General features: G+C 34.2%; 1 protein-coding gene across 2 annotated transcripts in view; it reads left to right on the plus strand.

Moving 5' to 3' along the window:
* Positions 1-17,557, plus strand: part of COL4A5 (collagen type IV alpha 5 chain) — a 261,882-nt gene that overhangs the window by 132,237 nt on the left and 112,088 nt on the right. For both annotated transcript variants that reach the window (XR_008497119.2, XM_054471834.2), the window contains exons 10-20: positions 2,222-2,284; positions 4,261-4,296; positions 4,387-4,428; positions 4,597-4,689; positions 6,845-6,898; positions 6,995-7,051; positions 7,327-7,371; positions 9,191-9,244; positions 10,790-10,831; positions 12,916-13,048; positions 17,368-17,541. Coding sequence is in view for 1 of the 2 variants with exons in the window: in XM_054471834.2 (XP_054327809.1) it covers positions 2,222-2,284; positions 4,261-4,296; positions 4,387-4,428; positions 4,597-4,689; positions 6,845-6,898; positions 6,995-7,051; positions 7,327-7,371; positions 9,191-9,244; positions 10,790-10,831; positions 12,916-13,048; positions 17,368-17,541 (793 nt within the window). In the remaining variant the exon portion in view is untranslated. The remainder of the gene's footprint in view (positions 1-2,221; positions 2,285-4,260; positions 4,297-4,386; positions 4,429-4,596; positions 4,690-6,844; positions 6,899-6,994; positions 7,052-7,326; positions 7,372-9,190; positions 9,245-10,789; positions 10,832-12,915; positions 13,049-17,367; positions 17,542-17,557) is intronic.

Raw genomic sequence — 17,557 nt, forward strand, 5'->3', positions numbered from 1 at the left:
GATTAAACCAGAAGATTACAACAATCCCTCAACCTTTAGTACTCTCTGCTTTTGTCATAAAAATTATCATCAGATATTTACTAGACATTACGTGTACTTTCTACCTGAAAATAAAAGCAATCTGGACCAGGGAGAATTTTAACAACATCGGCTTCATTCTTTTGCCTTTCTATCCAGTTTTTTGGGGATTGGCAGCAGAAATAGGGTTCTATATTCTTATTCTTGTACTGTGGAGAGCAGTAGGGTCTTTTGTACATTTACAAAAGACCTAATTAAAAATAAAAATTATGGAAGTCCCATTGAATATATTAAGATATATCATTTGTAACACTATCAGTTATGCATAATATGTGAACATATTTTGAAGGCTGAAGGAATACAGTTTATGCATGGTGAACATCAAATGTAATCTTAAGAAAAAAATTTTAGCCTACAGAAAACATGCATAGAGAGAGCAGTAACTTTTGAGTGTAGATTAAGAGGTCAATTTCTTAGGGTTTATATTTCATGATAGTCGAATCCTTTGCCCAAAATAAAAAATCAAAACTTCCTGGTAGTTTATCACTAAGATACAAGATTGGGGACTTTTTTCATTAGCTACCTTCTCATTCCTTACTTGATATCACCCATCCATAGTTTTTAAAATTCACTCAATCTTGCCCTTTATATTTTATAAATTGTTATGAAGTAATATTTGAAAATACAACAGAATACATGCAAAATATATGTATGTTATGAAGCATAAATATAAAGTGAACAACATTTAAGAGCTAGAAAATTACAAATAATTTTGAGTCAACCTGTGTGTCCCTTGGTAATCAAATCCATCTGCATTCCCCCAAGACATAGCTACCATCTGTGCCTTAAAAATAGCTTTATTATATATGCATATATTTCTAAGCAATAGAATATTTAGCTTTGCTTTATAAAATAATGTAACATTTATGTAGTTTTCTGCAACTTACTTTTTCTACTTGATATGCTAAGATTCATCCATGTTATTGGATATGGCTTCAGTTCACTCCGTTTCACTTTCATATAACTTTCCATTTGTGAACATACTACCATTTGGTGTTTTTTGTTTTATGTGGTGTTTGTTGTTGTTGTTGTTGTTTTGAGATAGCGTTTTGCACTCTTGCCCAGACCGGAGTGCAGTGGCATGATCATGGCTCACTGCAGTCTTAATCTCCTGGGCTTAAGCAATCCTCCCACCTCAGCTTCCTGAGTAACTGGGACCATAGGTGCACATCACCACACCTGGCTACTTTTTGAAAATTTTCGTGGAGACAAGTTCTCACTGTGTTGCCAAGGCTGGTCTCAAACATCTGAGCTCAAGTGATCCTCCTGCTTAGGCCTCCAAAAGTATGAGGATTACAGGTGTGAGCCTCTGTGCCCAGCCTACAATTTTTTCATTACAAAAAAAAATCCATGATTTATATCTAAGTATAGAATTGCTAGATTGTAGGCCAAATTTTCAGTTTTTAACATGCCAAATTATTCCATAACACTTGTATCATTCTCTTATAATTTATCCCAGTTCCTCTCATTACCCTCTGTCTTTAATCTTATCTATTTTAAAATTAAGAGACGCTATCTTGAAAGTAGTAGCCTTTCCCTTCTCATTGATAGCATAAAAGCCCCAACTAAATGCATACCTTTATCACTTTATTTTGTAAATTTTCCTTATTATTTGTCTTATATTTATTTACCACTTTAAACCACAAGTTTTCTTACAATTACTTAATCCTTTTATCTCTATGCATTTTAAAATTTCACTTATAATATTGCTGAATGATAAAATTGTAGAGCAGAATTCCAATGACGACTGAAGTTTAAATGAAGTCTAAATTTCATCCATTTAGTTCTTTGTAAGATACAATGAGGGGGCCGGGCACAGTGGCTCACGCCTGTAATCCTGGCACTTTGGGAGGCTGAGTCATGAGATCAAGACCAGCCTGGCCAACATGGTGAAACCCCATCTCTACTAAAAATACGATAATTAGCCGGACCTAGTGGCAGGTGCCTGTAATCTCAGCTACTCAGGAGGCTGAGGCAGGAGAATCGCTTGAACCCTGGAGGCGGAGGTTGCAGTGAGTTGAGATCACGCCATTGCACTTCAGCCTGGGCGACACAAGTGAGACTTTGTGTAAAAAAAGAAAAAATACAATGAGGGGCTTGTTTTTCTTTTTTTTCATCATTTTCTTTACTCACTTTATAACAGGGCCTACCTGGTCCCACTGGTATACCAGGGCCAATTGGTCCCCCAGGACCACCAGGTTTGATGGTAAGCTCTCTTCTTTAATTTAATATCCCCCCCTTTCCTTTCTGACTTCTTTCACGAATATTAATATTATTTATAATACTTGAAAACATAATGCATTCTCAACATTCATAATTTATAATTTTCTTATTTAAAGGTGACTTTACAATGATACGGTGAATAATATGCATTCTAAGTAATGGCTCCATTTTATAGATGGAAAAATGAGGTATATAAAAGGAAAGATTTACAATGAAATATTTTGTTGCTTGCTCTTGATGTATCAGTGCTGAAGTCAATTCTGGCCATTTCAGAAAGTCTTTTAAGGCAGTTTTCTAATCACTTGATGAAACATGTTTCTTCAAACTGCAATTGTTTGTTTAAGAACAAAAGCAGGGCTTCATAAAAAATATTGGCTCTCATTTCCTAGGTGCCTGGGACAAAACAGTAGAATTGGTGAGGGGAGTGATCACTATGCAATTGGTCACAGGTTTTTGTACCCCAAAAACTTCTACAGATCCTGAATGTGCAACCGGTTCTCTTACTTTACTAGCTCTATAGTCACTCTTATTTTCTATCCTAGTAAATTCTAAGTATTTTTACTTCTGCAATACTTAGATTTCATTCAAGTCATGTTTTGGACTTACAGCTTTGCTGTTGCCCTCTTAAAAGGGCAAGAAAATTGTATTTCAGTAGAAGTAATTTCTCATGTGCCACTCTATCTCTCATCTACCATATATTTAAGTGACAGTTTTCATTATACCTTTATAGGTTGTACATTTTTGTGACAATTGGTCCTGCACTTTTGAGTGAAGGAAATAATGTTTGATAACTGCTAGAAGAATCTACCAGAAAAGATTGTGATTTCTGCTTTCCTGTAACTTTTTGGGGAAAGATGAGAAAACTCTTTCATTTGTTTTAGTTGTAGACTTCATGCAAAGCATGAAACTATGGACTTTCACACTTTTTCCTAATTCTGCTGTTGGAACATTGGTGCCCCTTGAGTATATTGTCACACCTTGAATTTCCTCAACCATTGTGGCCACTTAACCAATTCACTTTACGTTTCTGGATATTCCTTGAATTAATGCTAATTCAACAGGTGAAGCCAAATCTTAGAAATGCCACCAAGAGGCCAGGTGCGGTGGCTGATGCCTATAATCCCAGCACTTTGGGAGGCTAAGGTGGGTGGATCACCTGAGGTTGGGAGTTTGAGATCAGCCTGACCAATATGGAGAAACCCCGTCTCTACTAAAAATACAAAAAATTAGCCAGGCGTGGTGGCACATGCCTGTAATCCCAGCTACTCGGGAGGCTGAGACAGGAAAATCACTTGAACCCAGGAGGCGGAGGTTGTGGTGAGCCGAGATCGTTCCATTGCACTCCAGCCTGGGCAACAAGAGGGAAACTCCTTCTCAAAAAAAAAAAAAAAAAAAGAAAAGAAAAGAAAGAAAGAAAGAAATGCCACCAAGATACAATATATAAATAAATAGGCCCATTGAGGTTAAGAGGCAACATACTTGAGCAGAAAGGTGCCTATTTAATTTTTTAAACCTTGAAACATTCTCAAATACACAAAGTCATATTGTATAAAAATCAAACTGGATTTAAAAAAAAAACATATGCTTTTTAGAACTTGAGAGTCAATTAGAGTTAATTGCTTTATGGTACCTAAATTTACCTATAATTCTGACGTGAAAAATTTGATGGGTCTGTTGAGATTAACTTTTGAATTGATTTTTGACAATGGGGCTACCTCTCTACCTCTGCCCATCCCAGCTTTTTTCTCTTGCCCATTTCTATTTTGTCATCAGAGGTACTCACATTCATCTAGCTCATTTTAATCAATTAAAATGTGTGTCTCTGACTAAAATGAAAACAAACAAGAAAATACTATTTTGATGGGCTTTTTCACACCTTACTCTTTCTGAAACTAAACAACTTTTAAAATTAACTTATTAATATAACATTTTATTTTCTCTTTTGTCTTCTCTTCTTAGGGCCCTCCTGGTCCACCAGGACTTCCAGGACCTAAGGTAATTTTCTTTTTCTTTATATCTTTTATTTGGTGTGGATTCCTTTTCTTACTGTCAGTGAGATTTTTACATGGAAACTTCTCTCTCCAGGGGAATATGGGCTTAAATTTCCAGGGACCCAAAGGTGAAAAAGTGAGTAAAGAAAGAGAGCTGGTTATTCAGCCCTCAGCTTTCTCTTTTTGTAGTCATTTGAACTGCCTTTTTCTTTCTCTTGCTTCTTGCAGTTATCTTATCTTACATGTTATATTACTGTCTGTGGAGGTTATGAAGTATCACTGTCTTATTTTATCTTGCAAACAGGGTGAGCAAGGTCTTCAGGGCCCACCTGGGCCACCTGGGCAGATCAGTGAACAGAAAAGACCAATTGATGTAGAGTTTCAGAAAGGAGATCAGGTGAGTAAGTAGGGAGGAAGTCAATGAAAATCTTGCTATGGATATGTTAATTAGTTTGATGGTGGTAATCACATCACAATGTATATGTATATCAAAACATCACATTGTTTACACCTTAGATATATACAGTTTTTAATTTGTCAGTTATACCCCAATAAAGCTGAAAAAATAAAATAAAATGATAAAAAGTTAAAATAATATTTCTATGTAAGTGGCATTCCATTAAAATGCATTATAAGCTGAAATGTGGTTATATATAAGGGTATTTTTTTTTAAATAACAAGGATTTGAGATTATTAATTTTTTTTTTTTTTTTTGAGACTAAGTCTTGCTCTTGTCACCCAGGCTGGAGTGCAATGGCATGATTTTGGCTCACTGCAACCTCCGCCTCCCAGGTTCAAGCGATTCTCCTGCCTCAGCTTCCCGAGTAGCTGGGATTACAGGTGCCCACCACCACGCCCTGCTAATTATTGTATTTTTAGTAGAGATGGGGTTTCACCATGTTGTCCAGGCTTGTCTCGAACTCCTGACCTCATGATCTGCCCGCCTCAGCCTCCCAAAGTGTTGGGATTCCAGGCATGAGCCACCACGCCTGGCCGAGATCATTAAATTTTTAAAATAGCTTTATCAAGATACAGTCTACATATGTATAAGCCACCCATTTAAAGTGTACAATTCAATTTTTTTTTTAGTGTATTCACAGGGTAGTGAAACTATCAGTGCAATCTAACTTTAGAAAATTCTGAGGCTTCCTCAAAAAAAATCTCCATACCTATGTTAGTTGTACTCCTTATTTCTCCCCAAATTGACCAGCCCTAGGTAATCACTAATCTACTTCTTGGCTCTGTAAATTTTTCTATTCTGGATATTTCATATAAATGGAATCATATAATATGTGGTCTTCTGTGTCTGGCTTCTTTTACTTAGCATAGTGTTTTCATGTTAAATCACTTTGCAGCACATATCAGTGCTTCATTCCTTTTTATGGCTGAATAATAGTTCATTGTGTAAATAGTCTACATTTTGTTTATCCATTTATTCATCAGTTGATGGGCATTTGGGTTATTTCCATTTTTGGCTATTTGAAGAATCCATTCATGTATAAAATTAGGTTATGGTAAGTCAGAATGATGACAGTGTTCCCTACATTTCACTGATATGCAAGGAGAAGGATAATGTTACTCTATAAACCTTTGTTGTGTTTAGAAATAATTATCTGATACCCTGCTTTTGCTAGAGTAGATGAGGGAAATTAGATATATTTTTAAAGCGTACTGGCCCACACTTTAACAAACAGAATGTGTGCATTTTTGTTTCACTTAAATATTAATAAGAAAGTTAAGAATAAAGGAAAAGTTGTATTGAAACTCTACCATCAATATGAATTTGGCCATTTAATTATCTCCCAAAATATATGTATGCCGTGTGACCCCAAAATCTCCTTGTTTTAGGTATTCTTGCTTTTTATAAAATATTTTATAAGAATAAAAAATTGTCATTATTTTCATTTTAAGTGTTGCCTTGTTATTTACCTCAAATCTTGGCTTGTATATAGACAAAAAATTAACTGAAATGAGCAGAGATAGCTCTAGTTAATTTTGCCTAGAAGATTTCAACTTTAAGTTAGAAACACCCTATTATCTTTGGTTATACTACGTAAGTATTCAGTTCAGTTTAATTTTTTTAGGGGGAGATTTATTTTTATTTTATTTTATTATTTAAAAAATTTCAACCTTTATTTTAGATACAGGGGGTACATGTACAGGTTTGTCACATAGGTATATTGTGTGATGCTGAGGTTTGGGGTACAGATCCCATCAGCCAGGTAGTGAATATAGTACTCAGAAGTTAGTTTTACAAGTATTACCTGCCTCCCTCTACTCTTAGTAGTCCCCAGTGTGTATTGTTGCCATCTTTATGTCCTTGTGTCCCCAATGTTTAGCTCTCAGTTATAAGGGAGAACATGTGGTATTTGATTTTTTGTTCATGCATTAATTCACTTAGGATTATAGCCTCCAGCTCTAACCATGTTGCTGCAACATAGATGTAGCTGTGGTTCAGTTTATTAAAAATGCTCCTAGCTAGCTCTAGTGCTTAGAATGAAAATGCATGTTCCAGTATTAACATTGATTTCCTTTCCCCTACTACTGCATAGGGACTTCCTGGTGACCGAGGGCCTCCTGGACCTCCAGGGATACGTGGTCCTCCAGTAAGTAACCTAAAGTGCTTTAGCATCATTTAATGTAAATTGGTATTGGTACACAGTATCCCATGAACCATTGTGAAACTATTTTTATGTGTACAGGGTCCCCCAGGTGGTGAGAAAGGTGAGAAGGGTGATCAAGGAGAGCCAGGCAAAAGAGTAAGTGATGTAACTGCTAATATTCTTTGCAAAAAATTCTAAATGTGTTTGTGTGTGTGTGTGTGTGTGTGTGTGTGTGTGTGTGATTTTATTCTTTCTTCCTACATCTTACTTCCATTGTTTCAAAATATCACTACTGACATTATAATGTTGATGTCTTAAAAGTCTACTTAATATAGTCCAAGCCAGGAATAAAGCTTGTTATATTCTTTAACTTTATGCTTCTTAACTAACAAATGTATGTTGTTGCCCTATCATTTCTTTGTATCCTATAGGGTAAACCAGGCAAAGATGGAGAAAATGGCCAACCAGGAATTCCTGTAAGTAGCTAAGGTTCTTTCCACCTGCAAAACTGGAGACATTTATGTGTTGGTATAACATAAGGTGGCAGAGAAGCAGTATGACAAAGATTGTGGGGTCTGGAAATAGTTTAAATGAATTGAAATTATCCAGTCTTTGTCTTTTGAATATAATTTTCAATTTTTAAAAAATTTTGTGAGTACATAGTAGGTATATATATTTATTTATGAGGTACATGAGATGTTTTGATACATGTATGTAATGTGAAATAAGGACATCACGGAGAATGGGGTATTCATCCCCTCAAGCATTTATCCTTTGCATTACAAACAATCCAATTACACCAAATATAAATTTGAGGTTCCTCTATTTTTTAAAGTCAGATTTATTGAGATATAATTTACATAAAGTAAAAGGAACTATTTTTAGTTTACAGTTCTGTGTTTGACAAACACATACAGTTGTGTCACCACCACCATAATCAAGAACACTTCCATCACCTTCAAAAGTTCCCTCATGCTATTTTTTAGTTATCCTCTCCCTATTCCCCATCCCAACCTCCTTGTAACAACTGATCTTTTGTCAATCTCTTTAATTTTGCCTATTCCCAAATGTCAGATACATTGAATCATATTGCATGTAGCCTTTTGAATCAGGATCCCTTCACATAGCATAATACATCGAATTGTGTATCAGTTCATTTTTTTATTGCTGAGTAGTATTTGATAGTTTGAATAGACCATGGTTTGTTTATCCATTTACACATTGAAGGATATTTTGGTTATTTCTATGTTTTGGCCATTATGAATAAAACTTTTATATTCATATAAAAATATTTATATGAATATAAATATTCCCATACAGTTTTTTTGTGTGTGTGAACATGTTTTTTCAGTAAAAGTTTTGACAGGTAATTCTTCTACTTACTACCAAAAAGGGGCATAGGAAATAAAATATGTAAGTCCAAGAACATTATTTCAAGCAGCTTCAGTATCAAGAGTAATCCGCAGTAGGCAAGAGTTTTTCAAGGACAGAGAGAATATTTGATGAAATTTGTAAGTTATTCTAAGGGAAAAGGATAATTCTTAACAAGACAGGTTAGAATTACTAAATTCAGATAAATTGGTTTCAGGATATTTTACTAAACAGGCAATCCTCAACTTACAATCTCTAGTTCAAAAATATTTTGTATTATAAAATATCAAGAGGTAAATTCAGGGCCTCAGTTCCTGGCTTCCTTTGGAACAATTGGTCTTTGTCTTGATTCAGGCAGCTGTGATGTTCAACAATTGCCTCTTAGTGTTTTAAACAAATTGGGGTTGGGGGGGTAGGGAGGCTGTTCTCTTGTTCTCTGTTTGCGCTGGGAGAACCCAAGTTGGGTCAAATAAAGGCAGCCTTGCAAATAGTCTTCTTTTGAACCAGCAGACAGATCAAATAATGATAATTCTCTGGAAATGGGGCTTTGAAGGAGCTCCAACCCTGTTCTTTCCTCTCCAGTTGCTACTAGGCTGCTGGTTTTCGCCTTGATTGTGAGGAGAGGTGGTGGGAATAGAACAAGTTAAAATGCCACAAAGCTCTGAGAGGTGGTGGGAATAGAGCAAGTTAAAATGCCACAAAGCTCTGAGTTCTCACCAAGATTCAGCTTTTTTTTTTTTTTTTTTTTTTTTTTTCTGAGAAAACACTCCTTGAATTGCTGCAAGCTTTGGTTAAGTTCTGAAAGTTAATTCTGACTGACCATTTTTGCCAGTATTCTCATTGCTTCTATGGAGAAGATGATCTTTGGAGATTTCCTAACCCCATCATTTGTGCTGATGTCACCCTATCCTCTGTGTTTTAAAGGGTTTGCCTGGTGATCCTGGTTACCCTGGTGAACCTGGAAGGGATGGTGAAAAGGTAAGAATTTTAATACTTTGAAGTGACTGGTTTAGTCTAGCTAAAATACTCCTTTTCTTCTCCCAGGCTTGAGTTATAAATGGAAAAAGTCTACATAACTAGCTTTTATATTCAAAATATGCCTTCTTTATTCATCTTTTGCTCATTTTTCTTTTATACCACACTTGCTAAATTTTATTCCATTGCCTGAAATCAGTCCATGTTGCAGAAATACATTAAGCATTGTTTAACTTTAGCATTTCCACTGTGAAAAGTCATTGCCTTTACTTTGAGCATGTATTGGCAAAACTTCTTTTTTTCCACAAAGAGAATTCAGCACTATTTTAGTGAGGTCCTCTTACTAAAAAGGCTTATAACTGTGAATGTAGAACGTCGCCACTAAACATTTCCATTCTGTATGCAATTATTGTCTGTAAGTCTGTGGCTAATTCTTTGTTGTTTTTTCCCCCCTACTGGGCCAATGCAGCCTGACTGAGGTCATTTATTTAGTTACCTATTTTTCAAGTGACTTTGAAAGATTGTATGAAACATACAATTACCAGATTTTTAGCAGGGCACAAAATAACCAGTCCTCCAATCCCTCTTGTTTTTAATTGCTTTGTATCAAAAACTGAAAGCTTTTTGGTTTTTCAGGCAAGGAAGGAAAGGCGTTACAAACTTCAATGTACCCAGAAGGCACATATTTTAATGGTGGTTTATTTTTAAATTAGGTCCAAGTTCTAGCATGGCTTAAAAGGCACAATTAGAATAGATGGAGGTAGGAAATACTCCGATAAAATGATTTTTTGTCAAATAGTATTTGTATATAGATGGATGGCTTCTATGAACAAGTCTAGAGTCAGAATAGAAGTATGAAACAAACCATCCTTGTGTCTTGGCCAGTAGTAGAGTAACATTTGAATATTGAATATTGTGGTTTTTTTCATGCTGTTGTAGCTACTAATCAAGGATGAAAGTTTTATCTGAACTTGTCTTTCATTAGCTTCTAAGAGCAAGCTCATGAAAGCAATTCAGATTTACTAGCTATTATTGGTGATAGTTAAGTCCATCACATCTAAAATATCTGTCACTAATAGAAATGGCACTACATTTATGTCCTTGACTAGTTTTATGAGAAGAAACATGGCTAAATGTAAAAAAAAAAAAAAAAAAAAAAAGTAATTTTTTCACTGATTCTAGTGCTACCATTTTTTTTCTATTATCTTCTTTATAGAGTATTTGTAATTGGCTAGAAATAGGAATCTTAAAAATCAAAGAATATTACAACTAGAAATACCTTAAAACTCTGGTCCAAAAATCTTTATTCTTTGTATATAAACCAGAGAAGTTAATTAACTTGGTGAAGATTATATAGCTAGTAAATCTGAGACAACATCACAGGTTAGGCTTAGCTCAGAATTGTTTCATTACTTCATGTTGCATTTCTCATTTGAGGTATTTTATGATTGATTTCTGGGTCTTTTTGGAAAGTTTCTCTTATATTCTTGAGGAAATTGATGTTTTCATGCGAATTTTACCAACCTATTTTACGATTGCATTGAACAGGGCCAAAAAGGTGACACTGGCCCACCTGGACCTCCTGGACTTGTAAGTTTTTTTTTTAGTCTTCATTTATCAAATTTATTAATGCATTATCATTTTTGTGCCTTAATTGCATACTCCCTGCTTTTTCTTCATAGAACACAAAATTTCAAGTCATTATCAATTTCTACTGGCTTAAAAGTCTTTACATCTAAAATCTTCAGTAATGTTGACCTCAAGGTCTTTGTATTGTTCTGCCTATGCGTTACTTCTGCATGGTAAAGGTCTAAAATTATGGCATTGGGTTGTTTTGCCTCATGATTGCCAGATCATTTCTCAAGCAACCAGCAGGTGGTGCAAGTGTTGCTTACGAAGGTTCAATGAAAACAACAACAACAACAAAACAAAACTTGGGGAAGTTGGGGTGGGGGTGGGGGATTGGTCCTTTCCCCTGCAGAGCTCAGGAGAAAATAGATTTGGTCTTAATAGGTTTTCTCAATTTGTAATTGTCTGATTCACACCTCTTTCTTTCCTGAATGTGTGCTTTCTAGGGACTTTTAATAACGCATGTAGGAAGCTGCTTTATGGAAGAATAATTGAGGGTGGGGGAGCTACAGATTTTCTGTCATGTTTGTGTTCACTATGAAATTTAAGTCAAATATACTTCCAGTCTTATTAGGAATAAAATATCATTGCTGAGGTTTAGCATATTGGTTTTTCTTTGGTTGAAATTTAGTAAGACTCGACTTCAAACTGCATTGAAGCCGCAACAGTGCGAATGTTGGAAAACTTATGTGTCCAGACGTGTTAGTAACATTAACTTAATTCTTATTATCCATAGTGAGTCTCAGTTATTAATACTTAGGACTGTACTAAATCTAATGAGGATATACTTAAAGAAGATCTTAGATATTTTTTATTCACTTTCATTTTAAAATCAGCTTCAGTCCTCTAGGAAATAATCTCTTTATAAAATGAGAAGATAAAATTTTAATAAGTATCAGAAGAAATGGAAATTTTGAGAGTACAGTCCTATTTAGCAGCCTAGTTTCCCTTTTGAATCACTATTCCAATCTTAGGTCCCACAACTTTTTGTCTCCTTTTGTGTGAATATTTCTTATATCCATCCAATAGAGACAGGATGAAATATCACACTGCTATTAGGTGTTGATTTGTACATCAGACTGGCAGTCTCTTAAATCTGAAGTTCATTTACCTTTATAGGTCTATAAGAAGAATTTGTTAATATTTAATTTATTTAATATTAAGTTTTTTTAGAAAATACTTAATGAGTTACAAGAATACAGAGTAAAAAGAAATGATTAGTTAGTTGGGTTTAATCAATAAAAGCACGGGTTTTATTTTTAAATTTTTTTGGTATATAGTAGGTATATATATTTATGGCAGAGTTTTCTTTTTTAAAGGAAGAAATAAATGTGGGTTAATAAAGAGAAAGATTGGGGAAAGGCGTTACACATGTTTGGAATGGAATATGCAAAGACATAGACAAGAATGTGCAAGTTGAATGAAATGGTTAGAATCAGACAGACTTCACTATAATAAAAATTTATTGTAAGACATAGTAGGAGATTAAATAGGTGAGAGAAGTATTGGAAGTGAGAGGTGACTTACAGTTCAGGATTAAAAGTAGCAGCACTTATAGTAAAAAGTAGTGAGCAATTTTGAGTCCTTAAGCAGAATAGTTAACACACACACAAATGGTTTTTGAGGAAGCATATCCTAACAATAGATTGGAATTCAAGGGACAAGATCAGAGGTGCTTCTGTTACTCTAAGTGTGAGTTGGTAATATAGCTGTGGCAACAGAAATCAAGGGAGCAAATTGGAGAGACATTTTCTGTAAAGAATTGTCAGGCTTAGGAGATTGGAATGAATTGAATGTGAATTATAGGAGAAGGGACATCAAAAATACTTTTAGTTTTATATGCTTCAGGCTCAGGAACATGGTAATGTTGTTACTTGTATTGGACATTTTCTAATCAGTTGGAGGATGGGAGTGATACAAAATGTGACTCATAAACTATGTGAAAATGATGACATTGTAATCATATGTAGCTCCCATAATGTTTTCAGGAGAACAAGCCATTTCTTCTTTGCATTTCTTTATTTTTTTTTTCTTTCGTAATAAAGGTAATTCCTAGACCTGGGACTGGTATAACTATAGGAGAAAAGGGAAACATTGGGTTGCCTGGCTTGCCTGGAGAAAAAGGAGAGCGAGGATTTCCTGGAATACAGGGTCCACCTGGCCTTCCTGGACCTCCAGGTAAATGAGATTGCATTTATGGCCTTGTGCTTATAGCATCCTTGCTAATCCATGTATACTTTTTATCAGATTAGTTCCATGGTCAGCATGGAAGTAGAAGACACAAGTCCTTTTTAATTGACAGATGCTCCCCAACTCTTACTATACCTTCTCTCACCATATTACTCACTTGTACTTTAAAAAAGCCCAAGTGAATAGTGTCCTTTAATCCTAAGATTCCTATTTCTACATTTTATTTTTTATTGATACATAATTGCACATATTTATGGGATACATGTGATATTTTAACACATGAGTACAATGTATAATGATTAAATCAAGGTAACTAGAATATCCGTTACCTCAAGTATTTATCTTTTCTTTATGTTGGGAACATTCAAATCTTCTCTTCTAGCTGTTTTGAAATATACAATAAGTTGTTGTTAACTGCTGTGAATCTACTGTGCTACCAAACACTGAAACTTATTGCTTCTATCTAACTGTATGTTTGTACCCATTAACCAACCTTTCTTCATTCCCCCGACCCTTCTCAGCCCCTGGTAACCATCATTCTACTCTCCATCTCCATGAGATCAACTTTTTTTTTTTAACCTCCTACGTAAGAATGAGAACATGCATTTGTATTTGCCTTTCTGTGCCTGGTTTATTTCACTTAACGTAATGTCCTTCAGGCTCAACCAAGTTGCTGCAAATGATAGAACTCCATTCTTTTATGGCCAAATAATATTCCATTGTGTATTTATACCACATTTCCTTTATCTGTTCATCCACTGATGAACATTCAGGTTGATTTCATATCTTGGCTATTGCGAATAGTGCTGCAATAAACATGAGAATGCAGATATCTCTTTGAATTACTAATTTATTTTCTTTTGGATATATACCCAGACGTGAGATTGCTGGAACATATGGTAGTTCTATTTTTAGTTTTTTGAAGGACCTCCATACTTTTTTTCATAATGGTTTCATTAATTTACATTCCCACCAACAGTGTATGAGAGTTCCCTCTTCTCTGCATCCTTGCAGCATCTGTTATTTTTTGTCTTTTTGATGATAGCCATATTAACTGGGGTATATTTTATTATTAATAAATTACACCAAACAATTTAATAGGCAAATCATCACACTTTTCATGCTAATAGGGAAGGATATTCTCCCCAAGTAATGCCTAGTTTTGCAAGATTTCCTATATAAAAATGGCGAGCAGCGTTATCCACCTAAAATTTCAGAAATACATAACTAGAAATCCCCATGGTGATTTTGTTATAGAATAAAATCTTCGAGCTCAATACTGAGTTTTATATTATTCCCTTTGAAAACACACAGTATAGTGGAACATTTCTAATTTGGCCACAAATTGAGTACTGCCGTTATCTAGAATGTTTATTTGAATGTCCTCTGAAATAGGGTAATAACAGTGATTTATGTAAGATTTCTAGATGCATGTGGTACAGTGCCTAGCACACATACATATTCAATAAATTATTATTCCTTTTCCTTCAAAAATATGTGGCTAATGAAATACTAAAATGATGAGATGAGTGATATTCAGTGATCTTTCCCAAGAGAAAGAGAATAAATATAGGTTCCATTATGCTCTAAATGCGAACTTCAGATTCCTAAATGTGAACTTCAGATTCCTAATCTCAAAATAGTGAATTAAATACAGACTGTATTTGGAAAATTGAAATAAAGAATTACCTCAGGATGCAGTAAGAGATAAGGAGTTGGGAAGTATGAATGAAAAGTTAAGAGGTATAAAAGATAAACCTAGAAACTCCAAAATTATCTCATGAGGGAGGTCAAGGAGGAGAGACTGGGACAAGAGGCAGCATTTGAAAAAAAATAATGGCTGAGAACTTCCATCTGTTAAAAAACACATGCATCACTATGAAAAAGCTCATGAAGCACTAAGCAATAGTAAAATAATAGTAATGCAAAGGTCCATAACTAGACACATTGTAGGGACATTTCAGAATTCAGGGATAAAAAGAAGCTCTTAAAAACTATTTGAGAACAAAAGGCCGATCACCTACAAAGCAGTGAGTCAGAGGATGATAATGGAGCACATTTTCAAAGTGATAAGGACAAATTACTATGAATTAGGGATTCTGTATTACACTAAACTATCATCCTAATGTGAAGATGAGATACATAGGAAGTTTAACACCTTCAGACTGTCTCTGAAATAGTTACTGGAAGTTTTACTCCAAAAAGAAAAAAGGGAATTCTGGATAAAATGAGAATTGCAGTAGGATGCAAGAACCAAAGCTTAGAAAATATATTAGTAAAGCATGTTAAGTCTAAATCAGTACTGGTCATTTTTTAAAAAGGTGTTTTAAGTAACAACTTGGAGCTATAATTGTAAACATTATTAACATGTGATGTGTAGATGCAGAGAGAATAAGGATAAGAGTTTTTGTCTTGTTAGGGAAAGATAATATAAATCTTGTTAACTGTATAAATTTTTAGAAATATATAGGTTTAAGTACATAGGTTAAAATGTTAATAGTAGCCACTAGAGAAGAATAGAAATAAAATGTATAACGTACACACCAATTGAAGAAAGAAAATGACTAAAAATCTCATATATAGTACAAGTTAAGATTGGGGCAAAATAAAGACAAATCTGGGTAAATAGAAAATGAAATATAAGGTGACAAGAAGAAATTAAAAATAAGTCAATAACTCCAACAAATTTGAAAGAACTAAACACTGATTAAAAGACAGTGACTAAAATAAAATTGAAATTAAAAATACCTATATATAGTGCACAGTAGACATATCTAAAGCAAAGTGACAGATACAGTCTGAAAATAATGCAATATATATTGGGCAAATGCCATACATAAAAAAGCTGGTTTAGCAATTCTAATATAGTATGAAATATAATTAAATGCAAAACTTGAAACTATAAAAATTCTAGAAGAAAATGCAGGAAAAACTTTTCTGGACATTGACCTAGGTAAAGATTTATGACTAAGACTTCAAAAGTAAATGTAACCAAAACAAAAATAGACAATTGGGACTTAATTAAACTAAAGAGCTTCTGCACAGCAAAAGAAACAATCAGTGGAGTAAATAGCCTACAGAATGGGTGAAAATAATTGTAAACTATGCATCTGGCAAAGGACTAATATCCAGAATCTATTAATATAAGGAACTTAGACAAATCAATAAGAGAAAAAAATAACCCCATTAAAAACTGGGCAAAAGACATGAACAGAACACTTCTTAAAATAAGACATGTATGTGGCCAACAAACGTGAAAAAATGCTTGACATCACTAATCAGCAAATAAATGCAAAGTAAAACCACAATGAGATACTAACACATGTTAGAATGGCTATTATTAAAAAGTCATAGAATAACAGATTTGGGCAAGAAATAATTTCAGTTTTTCAGAGACCATCTGATTATCTACTAGAAAGCTTTAAAAAATCCATTGACAAATTCCCAGAACTTAAAAAGAATATGTGTGCAAGATGGCCAGATCTGAGTAGCATACTTAATTTGCCTTCCTCTTCACCAGCAAATGTATAAGAGAAAAAAATACACTTCACAATAGTAATAGTATTAAAATTAACAGTAGTTATAAAACAAACCCATGAATAACCCCAACAATACATGTGTAAGACTTCTTTGCAGAATTTTGTAAATTATTATTAAATAATATAAAATTACTAAATAAATGGAGAAATAAATTTAATTATTACTTGATGTGAAAAACCAATATTATAAACAGTTGATTCTACCAAAAAATAATCTTTAAATTCAAATTAATCCCATTCAGAATCCCAACCAGTTTTTGAAAATGAAACTGAAAAATTTATTTGGAAAAGTAAATTTGTAGATGGTTTTAAAAATGAACAAAGACAAGCGTGTTTTCCTTAGCAGTTTTGAAAACATTATAAAGTTATAGTAACTAAAAAGTGTGTTAATGGTGCATGAATCACCAGTGTAACAGAAGAATGTCCGGAAACAGAGCCATGTTTATATGGTAACTTTGAAATATCTTTTTATCTTGCTAATGACTTTCCAGTATTTTTAAGATTATAAGAACATAGTGTCAAAGGATGGGGTGACTAGTAATTTCCAAAAGTAGTAAAGCTACTTTAAATTATTATTTCCTACCCTCAAACTGTTACTTACATTCTTTGAAACTTTTCAACCTTTTTTTCAGACTTTTGAGTCTCATAGAAAAAAACATAACCAGAATTATATGTTAAAGGAAGATCTTATCATTATCTAATGTCTCAATGAGAACTAAAGTAACATCTCTAAGATGAAATCATTTTGATCACTTTTTTGAATCTTAGGGGCTGCAGTTATGGGTCCTCCTGGCCCTCCTGGATTTCCTGGAGAAAGGGGTCAGAAAGGTGATGAAGGACCACCTGGAATTTCCATTCCTGGACCTCCTGGACTTGATGGACAGCCTGGGGCTCCTGGGCTTCCAGGGCCTCCTGGCCCTCCTGGCCCTCACATCCCTCCTAGTAAGCATATTTTTCT

The sequence above is a fragment of the Pongo pygmaeus genome, chromosome X (genome assembly GCF_028885625.2).
Source record: "Pongo pygmaeus isolate AG05252 chromosome X, NHGRI_mPonPyg2-v2.0_pri, whole genome shotgun sequence".
Taxonomy (NCBI): Eukaryota; Metazoa; Chordata; class Mammalia; order Primates; family Hominidae; genus Pongo; species Pongo pygmaeus.